General features: G+C 45.6%; 1 protein-coding gene across 1 annotated transcript; it reads right to left on the bottom strand.

Moving 5' to 3' along the window:
• Positions 1–1,211: 1,211 nt before the first annotated feature.
• Positions 1,212–7,264, bottom strand: WNT8A (Wnt family member 8A). The gene is given in 6 exon segments (XM_039217931.1): positions 1,212–2,342; positions 3,937–4,079; positions 4,776–4,901; positions 6,732–6,870; positions 7,102–7,164; positions 7,166–7,264. Coding segments are annotated over 6 exon segments (1,092 nt in total). The 3' UTR covers positions 1,212–1,820.
• Between the last annotated feature and the right edge of the window lie 2,703 nt (positions 7,265–9,967).

Raw genomic sequence — 9,967 nt, 5'->3', positions numbered from 1 at the left:
ATGAATACGTGAGATCATGACCTGACTTCGGTGAAGCTTAACTGCCTGAGCCAGCGGGCACCCCAATTGTTTTCTGATTTAAAACATTAAGCTGAGAATGTTTCCCCATTCTTGTTGATCAGTAATTTCACTTGTTTATTCAACAACAACAAAAAAAACACCTCCTGCAAGGTGCTTAGCCTTTGCACAGAGGAGAGACTCCCAAAGATGAGATACCAGTTATTGTGCCCCCAGAGGCTCCTCCTTCAAAGTTTGCCACTGGAAGATGTAGAAGTGCAAATGAGGAAGGTAGAATCCACAACTTTCCTAGTCTTTTGCCCAGGTTTCCCTGAGGCATACAGACACCCAGGAAGCCCAAGTTTAAAAGCTCAAACACACTTTGAATATGGTTCAAGTTGAAAGGGGTTCCTTTTTCCTCAAGTTTCTTAGGTTGCATTAATGGTAACACCTTCTTTTTTTTTTTTTTTTTATGTTTTATTTATTTTTAGGAGAGAGAGAGAGACAGCGTGAGCAGGGGAGGGACAGAGAGAGAGGGAGTCACAGACTGAAACAGGCTCCAGGCTCTGAGCTGGCAGTCAGCACAGAGCCCGACGCGGGGCTGGAACCCACGAACCGCGAGATCATGACCTAAGCGAAAGTCGGACGCTTAACCGACTAAGCCACCCAGGCGCCCCTAATGGTAACACCTTCTAAATCTAGGACTCTGGATTATTTTCCTACTGGCCAGTTCCTGATTCTCAGTTTTATTATCTCTCAAACAGTTATATCAAGATGGTTGGATATTTCCATTTTCCCCTTAGTCTTGCGTATAATTGGAATACAGAGACAGGGTTTCCCATTCCCTTTCTTATCCTAAGGTTTCCAAAGAGAAAGAAAAAGTCTCAGATGGATATATAGTCTAGCATTTATTGCAAAATGAAGTTGAGTTCCCAATCTGGGAGAATAACAAAACAGTCATTTTACAGCTCTTTGGGGGAAAAAATCCTTCTTTGGGCACATGATTGGGGCTTGGGGAGACTTTTCTAGATAAGTTGGAGTTACCTGTCCACTTACTGTGACCATTCTTTTTCCATGGCTAGAGAGATGGTTTCTGAGCTGGAAGAGTCCTCAGCTTATGTTGGGTCCTGGTCTCCCCAGGGTTTTGTGGGGAAAACTTTTTTTTTTTAAGTAAGCTCTACACCCAATGTGGGGCTGAACTCAAATCCCCAAGATCAACAGTCACATCTTCTATTGACCGAGCCAGTCAGGCACCCCAAGAACTTTATAAAAGTGCATACTCAGATGAAAAACTCAATACCCTAAGTACCTTGCATTGGGCAGATGTAAGGTCTCTGCCCAACTTGTCTATCTGCCTGAACATACAGTTGCTCTTCCTGGAGCCAGCCAGCACAGGGGAAGGTTGCACCTTCAGGATTCTGGTCAGAACTCTGATTCCCTCTGATTCTCGGCAGCACAGCTAGGTTGGATGCGATTTGAAACTTAGAGCAATAAGTACTTTGAAGGTCTTTCTGGATATGACCCCCAAACCAAACTCCTCTTTAACAAGCTGCAAAAGTGCAGGCACGAAGACCAGGAAATAACTTGCAAGAAAGATGAAAAGGAGTCTGCCCAAGTTAGAATCCCCAGGTTCCAGTTTCAACTGTGAAAAATATGCTGTATAACCTTGGGCCTCCATTTCCTGATGAATAGCAGATATGAAGAGGACTACAGACTAACCCTGTAATTTTTCCAGTTGTTTTCTAATTCACTTGCTCTGAGAAAAAACCTGTGTCTGCTTCCGTTGTCGTGCAACTGAGCAAGTGAATTTGTGTGAGGTGCTATCAAGCACTGCCTGGGGAGCTTGTGCAGTAGTACTTGTTCACCACATGCCTACACTGGTCACACCTGACTGTGCAACACCACTGGAATTTGCAGTTACAGCTGCTGATAGCCTCAGTTCTTCTCTCCTCCACCTGCAGGCCACACTCCGTGCACAAGCGCCCACAGCTGCGTTGCTCCCACCTGGATGTGTTGTGGCTCTTCTGCAGACACTCCCGACCTTCTGTGCCATAGATGCCCAGGCTGGAATTGCGGGTACAGTAATCTGGCGATTCCTCCAAAAAGATCAGCTCAGCTTCTGCACTAGGAAGGAAGGCCTCAGTGGGTGCCCAGCAGCCCTCAGCACTGTTCCCAGCTCTTAATTGACGCTTATCCATCTCGATTTTCAGGGCCCGTTCGTACTTGGCCTTCAGGTAGTCTCCCATCTCCCGGAAGTCAGCCAGCTGCAGCCAACATGTCTGGATACTGCAGCTTCCAGAGATGCCATGACATTTGCAGATCCTTTTCATGATGGCTCTCACTGCCTTCAGAAAGAGAAAGAGAATGAAAAAGAGAATGGTTGTGGGTAGGGAAGACCAAAGGCTAGTAATTAAATGGGATATTTTAGAGTTGTGATTCTTAACTTTGGAGGCCATCAGAATTACTGGGGAGGCTTGTGAAAAACACTTATTCCTGGGCCCCTCACCTCAGATCTTCTTAATTGGAATGTTCAGGGGTGTCAAGGCCTTGGTATGGGTAATTTTAAAGCTCCCTTGGGTATTCTTTGGGAAAGTCAAACAAGTGTTGAAAAGGTACTGGAATCAGGAAACCGAGGCTCTAGGGCCAACGCCATCACTTTTTGAGGTGGTTTCTCTCTTTAATTGGAATAAGAATGATCAAGAAAGTACTGTGTAAATTAAAAAGGAAAATATAATCTTTGGCACTGTTATTGTCTTGAAAGTAGGATCTGGAATGTTTGTAAGGGTTTGGATTTGCCTCTCCCAGAGGGAAGGAAGCTCACGGAGTCTGAACGCTTACCCCTGAGGCAATTACCCATGAGTGTGATTAGTTGCCTTGAAAACCTCTTCCCCTTGCCCTGGACAACTAGGTTGTCCAGATACAGGTTCAAAGGGAAAATTTTCTGCTTTTAGCACTAAATCCAACTTGCTTCCAGAATTGATTTTTTTTAAAAAAAGTTTTAACGTTTTATTTATTTCTAGGAGAGAGAGAGAGAGAGACAGCGTGAGCAGGGGAGGGTCAGAGAGAGAGGGAGTCACAGACTGAAACAGGCTCCAGGCTCTGAGCTGGCAGTCAGCACAGAGCCCGACGCGGGGCTCGAACCCAGGAACCGCGAGATCATGACCTAAGCGAAAGTCGGACGCTTAACCGACTAAGCCACCCAGGCGCCCCCAGAATTGATTTTTTTTTAATGTTTATTTCTGAGAGAGAGAGAGAGAGACACAGTGAGCAGGGGAGGGTAAGAGAGAGAGGGAGACACAGAATCTGAAACAGGCTCCAGGCTCTGAGCTGGCTGTCAGCACAGAGCCCGATGCGGGGCTTGAACCCACAAACCGTGAGATCATGACCTGAGCCGAAGTCGGACGCTTAACCGACTGAGCCACCCAGGTGCCCCCTAGAATTGAGTTCAGAGCACACTAGAAGAAGTTTTGGGGGAGAATAGACCCTCCCGAGAAGCTCCAATGGGTCCCAATCCCTTGAAGCTGAGGCGTATTTTAGGACACAGATTAGATGAAAACCCTGCATCAATTTCCTAGAACATGCAATTGAAATGGGGAAAATTTTAAGTCATGGAAGCAAGGCTTTGGTACTATATTGTTTTGTGTTCTCAGAAACCTGCCAGTGGAAGGGGCTAGACCATAATGTTTAAGGATAAGACTAAAGTAGAAGATCTGAGTTTATTGCCTGGTTCTGATGCTTATTAGTTGTATTGCCTTGGCCAAGCCACTTGGCTCAGCCTGAACTGGCTTTGTCATCCAGAGACTGGGGGTAGTCATCCCAGTCCTGATAGGTGCTGTAAGGATGACATATGGGTATAACACAGCTCTTGGTAAGCTTTACAGATGTGAGGCTATTGCCAGTACTGAACCTGACAATTCACTGGTGGACTTCTATACCTACCAGCCTGCCTGCCCTATTGTTGTGAAGATTCATCAGGGCTCTGGCATCCTTTCCCTTTTCCAGGCTGTCCACAAAGAGTTTGGAGATCCTTTCCCCAAATTCCACATTGTCGCTGCAGCCTCCCCAGATCCAGCCATGACCTCCTACACATAAGAAAAGTTAGTTCTGTACACATTTCCCTGCTCAATTTCAGAAGAGTCAAGGTCATTTTGGCTAACCATCCCCCAAGGGCTCTAGAAACATGTAAAGCTATAGCTGCAGGTGAAACAGGGAAGTGGAGGGGTTCAAGGTGAGGTGGGTGAGGTCCTGTTCCCAAAGCCAACTGCTCACCTTCAGGTACTTTCCATCACTAGGCACTTAGTTTCTATACCCACAGTAAAGGGGGCATACTGATCCTGGCCTAGAATGATTTCAGAGGTTCATTGCAGCTCAAACATTCTGGAATTCTGCACCATTATCCTACAGTAGTCTTGTTAGAGCCATCTTCTCTCTCATTAATGACAAATCTGAGTCTCTTAGTGTACAATTAACTGAGTAGCTCTGGATTATGACCAAGACATTCCCAGCCTGAAACATGAGGGTTAGCTTGAAACGCTCTTTGGCCTTCTCATTCCTAGATGTCTGGTTAGTTTAGAGTTCAGTGCTATGTGGTAATCCTGGAATCATGGACCCAGGCTCAATTCTTGGGCAACTATAGATTCAGGAGCTCCCACCAAGAAGTTGCTGCCAGTATTTAGGGGTATGAGGGAACTGTGTCCCCCTTTCCTTGGAAGACCTTAGCCTGAATGTAGCTCTGCATCCCTCACTTCTTCCCACCCACATCAGAGAGCACAACTTACCTGTTTTTCCATTTTTTGACTCATCACAGCCACAGTTTTCAAAGTCGCCCATGCTACAGTTCTTGGTGATGGTATACATGACTCCAGCAGAGCTGATGGCATGAATGAAGGAAGTCTCCCTGGTGGCTTTGGAGAGAAAGAGGGAACTGGAAACTTGGGCTCTGATGACCCCAAAAAAGCAGAGGCTTTGGAAAAGCAATGATCTTTCTCTCCCCTGTCCTCTGCCCCCTTTGGGTTAAAGAGGATGCTCTTCTACGTGAGAAAACAGTGCATGTATTTCCAGTATCCTTACTTCATTCATGCAGACATGAGCATCCCCATGTACAGATAGGGAAAGTAAAGCCCAGAGAGACAGTGATGGGACCAATGCCACTCTCCTCACCACTTCTAAAGGTTCCAAGACCCTTCTCTCCTGAAAACCAGCCTGGGCTTCTATCCATTAGCCACTGCTTATGGTCCTTGGGCAGTGACGACTCCATGAGGTGAATACAAAAATATTTCTTTTTCTTTTGTTTTTAAGTTTATTTATTTATTTTGAGAGAGAAAGAGAGAGAGAGAGAGGCGCAATGGGCAGAGAGGAGAGACAGAATCCCAAGTAGGCTCTGTACCATCATCACAGAGCCTGATGTGGGGCTTGAATTCACAAACCATGAGATCATGACCTGAGCTGAGATCAAGAGTCAGATGTCTGGGGTGCCTGAGTGACCCACTTGGTTAGGTGTCTGACTCTTGGTTTCATCTCAGGTCATGATTTCATGGTTCGTGGGTTTGAGCTCCATATGAGGCTCCATGCCAGCAATATAGAGCCTGCCTGGAACTCTCTATCACTCCTTCTCTCCCTGACCCTCCCCTGCTCACTCACTCTTTCAAAATAAATAAACTTAAAAAATTTTTTAGGGGCTCCTGGGTAGCTCAGTCAGGTAAGCGTCCTACCTCAGGTCATGATCTGGCAGTTTTTGGGTTTTCACAGGTTCCAGCCCTGTGTCAGGCTCTGTGCTGAATTTCAGAGCCTGGATCCTTCTTCAGATTCTGTGTCTCATTCTGTCTCTGCCCCACCCCCTACTTGTGCTCTCTCTCTCCCAAGAACAAGCCGCGAAAAAAAAATTTTTATTTTAAAATTACCCTTAAAATTTCCTCAGATGTTTAACTGAGCCACCCAAATGCCCCCAAAAGTATTTCTATAAAATGTAATAATGTCTCTATTTTTTAAATGCATGCCTATATTTATGTGTTTGTATACACTTACCTTGCACTGTTACATGAAATAAAAATAGGGAAAGGGCCCTGTGTTTGCAGCCCCTGAGAAATTTCCTGTCTGTCCAGCTGTCATAAAATCCCAACAACAGAGATGCTCAAAGATGAACTGTGTCTCATGTGGAGTATGCACATGTGTGTGCACATATGTGCGTGTGTGTATGCACCTGTGCAGCTGTTTGTGTGTAGTAGTTTGCATAAAAATGATTTATATAGAAACAGTAAAGAGGTGCCTGAGAAGAGGTGGGAGCAGTAAAGAAGATGATGGGGACAAAGAGAAGTATCTTCCCATAGAATATACACACAGAATGGGGAGTGTGTGGAAATGAAATGGGACAATGTTTTTTAAAGAGTTTAGTAAGATCCCAGCTGAGTAAATGATAGCCACGGTCATTATGATTATTACATGGCTCCCACTTCATGTCAGAAGGAAGTAAAGGTCCTTTTCTCTTTCCTAAGCCAGCTTCATAGTCTTCAGTGTTCCTGGTGAGCTAAATAGAGCGGGCCTTATTCACCAAATGACAAACTGGGTTAACAGAAGGGAAGTAACTCATTCAAGATTGCACAGCAAGGAGATGGCAGATCATCTGATCACACTTTTTTCATTTCACTGTGCATATATATGTCATACATACAACATATACACATACTGCAAGCCCACCTCCATGCACACATACCCCCTGTGCAGGTGCACAAACTTACCACTTCTTAACCTGTTGTGAGTGGATAGCTGGAGAGCATTTTCCGGGCAGTTCCAGCGTTCCCAAGCAAATTGGAACTTACACTCCTCAATGCCACTCTGGGCACCCAGGGCCACGCTGGTAGTGTAGGTTAGATAGGCCTGGCAAAGGGGAAAGCGCTATGAAGTTCAGCCCTGACTCAGGTAAGGTTGCCTGAGGACTGGGCTCAGGGGAGCAGGCGGGACTCAAATGGGTTAGCTTTCCATTAAGGAACAATTATGAGGTCCTCTGAGGTGGGGGGAACTTCTGTCTCCCCTCCCCTCTTCTCTTGCCCCAAAAGAGTTCCCTTAGGAACCCAGATGAGTGAAAACAGGAGCCAGAGACCATCCTACCTTAGGGCCTGTTATCAGGAAATTGTTCACTGACCTATCAAAAAGAGAAAAAGTGAGGCAAGTGGTGAATGGGGATGATATGATGGGGGTTTTTTGGTGGGGGGGGTTTGGTGGAGGGGGAGCAAGGACTTACCAGGCAGAGGCACTGAAAGTGGCATAGCATATGCCCACAGCCACCCTGAAAATAAACAGGTCCCCCATGGCCCTGCTCACCCCCAGGGGACCAGGTCCAGCCCAGGGCCAACTCCAGAGAAGTGAGGAGAGGGCAGGGTCTTTCTCAGTATTTATATGGGGAAATTCTGAAAGGCCAAGGGGGGAAAATCAACAGCTCTTCTCATTTGTCCCTCACTGGCAAGACTGCAAGAGCCACTGACCCAATGGGGGACCAGGAAGGAAGGACTCAGCCCAGAGCCTCCAAGGAAAGCCCCGCCCCCCCCCCCCCCCCCCCCCCCCCCCCCCCCCCCCCCCCCCCCCCCCCCGCGAGCCCGTCTTCCCTCTCAGGCTGACAGAGGGGCTGAAGCCTTTCCCTACCCTTGAGGTTTCTTTCCACTATAAATCAGATTTGTCTCTTCCTGCTTGATGGCTCATTTCTCAGAATCTTATAGCCTGGAGCAGATGAGGTTCCTAACCCTCAAGGTAGGTCACCAGTTCCTCAGAGTTACAGTGTCCACATCTGTCGGTGAGACCTCACTTTTTGTCCTGCTTTCTTCCCCAGTGTTAATAATTATAGAGGAACCCTATTTGGGGCCCTCTCCTACTCATTCTACCAAAGTAAGTGAACGCACCTTTCCTACCTCCTTCCTTGGTGACTGCAAAGTTCTGGAATCATGGGACCATGGAACAGATCACTTCAGAGGGCATCTCTGTAATAGGGCCTTCTACCACATTCTACCAAAGTAAGTTCTGATAAATTTCCTTCATTCCTAGAAGTTCTATCATTTTATATGTGACAGTCAACCTTTGGGCCACCAGGGCTATATTTGAAAAGATTGATGCCTTTTTTTAAAGCTTTATTTATTTTTGAGAGAAAAAGAGAGACCACAAATGGAGGTGGGACAGACAGACAGGGAGAGACAGAATCTGAAGAAGGCTCCAGGCTCTGAGCTGTCAACACAGAGCCTGACACAGGCATGAACTCAGGAACTGTGAGATCATAACCTGAGCCAAAGTCCGATGCTTAACTGACTGAGCCACCCCGCTGCCCCAAGACTGATAACGTTCTGACACCACTTAGTTGCTAGGACATCACCTCCTTAGGCAGGAATCTCTTTTATTTTATTTATTTGTTTGTTTGTTTATTTTTTAAGTACTCTCTATGCCCAACGTGGGGCTTGAACCCATGACCCTGAGATCAAGAGTTACATGTTCTACCAATCAAGCCAACCACGTACCCCTGGAATCTCTCTTCTAGATTCACTTTAGTACTTGAGAAGATGCCTGGATGAGTGAACAGATGAATGAAAGAACAAATGAAAGAATTGTGGCCACTAGTAGGGACCTGAGGCACCATTTAGGTAAGTCTGGGCACTATAGTGAGGGGGTGGAGCTCCTACTTGGTTGGTGAGGCTCTTTTCTAGGGCTGAGGAAAGCAGCCCAGACAGACACAGAGGAAACTATTAACAGGAGGACACCATGCTGACTTAGCCCCTTGTGATCATGAATATCCAGATCACATCCCAGCCCCCTGGCACCTGATTTGGGTGAGAAAGACAGCTCAGGCACTCTTCCCTGACCAAAAGAGTTCCAGGAGCCAAGGAGTGCTCAGGATTTTTTATTTTTTAGGGCAGTGCACTCAAAGTATGGGCTAGGATTGGTGTCAGTCTGTGAACTGTGAACTGTTACCTAAGTACATAAATGAAAAGTATTTAGAAATTTTTACAACAATTTGGTGTAGCAATTCTAGATATGTTGAATCTAATAATAAGAAATTTGGGCTCCTATTTTGTATATATATTTTTTCTGTTTCATTTTTCTAAGAGGATAGGTGCAAATGTCCCAAATGCAAAATGTCCATAATGGACTAAAGCTCTGCCTCTTAGCTCAGCAAGCTGTCTTCCTCTGCTTGCTTTTGGGCTTCTCTCCTTGGGGAAAAGAGGTATCTGAGACTTGAATCACTTGGGAAAAGCCCACCTAGTTTGTCTCCTACTTTCCCCAGTCAAGAATCTAATGTTTAACTTTACCTTCTTAAGACAGCAGGGTTGATTTCCATGCCACTCACTGTCGGATCAGAACATGGTTAGCCTTAGCCCTAAGGTAGTCCCCCCAACCCCCTTAAAAGAGTTTTAGGAGTGACTCCACATTCACTTCCTCTGTATGAGCACCTGGGTCTTATTATTCTATATCCCCTATAGCACCTGACATTTAAGTTGGCACTCTATAAAAATATTCTTTTGTTTTCTAGGCAACAGAGGGGAAGGTAGTGAGCTTTTTCTGTGTAAACATTGTGCATGCTTCTGCTCAGGTTCTCCAAAGTTTATATAATTTCTCTAATGGGAATTTAGGATGTTAAGGAGAGGACTTTACTCCCAGGTATTAGGAGCTTTCTGTTTGGCCACTAATTTGTGGTGTGACCTTGGGTAAGCTATTTACTACCACATGGACTCAGTTTTTTCATCTGTAAAATGAGGGAATGGGGAAAATGTTGAACAGTGAATGACTTCTATAGACTTTCACAGCTTTCTACATGCTGTAATCCTACTTTTAAGGTTTATAAAATTTATTAGTCCCAGAGGTAATTATAGGCCAGAAATGGGGAAGTCTTGTCTCCCCTAGCTGTTCACATGGAATCATCTTATTTATCTTTGAATCCTTCAGTTGGCCATCAGGATAGGTCTGTAAGATAGATACCTAGAGAACAACCAATGCT

This window comes from Hyaena hyaena, unplaced genomic scaffold (assembly GCF_003009895.1).
Source record: "Hyaena hyaena isolate Hyena2069 unplaced genomic scaffold, ASM300989v1 scaffold_723, whole genome shotgun sequence".
In the NCBI taxonomy this organism is placed as follows: domain Eukaryota; kingdom Metazoa; phylum Chordata; class Mammalia; order Carnivora; family Hyaenidae; genus Hyaena; species Hyaena hyaena.
Note: the sequence above shows the minus strand (reverse complement) of the source record. Positions and strands in the feature narration are given on the sequence as shown.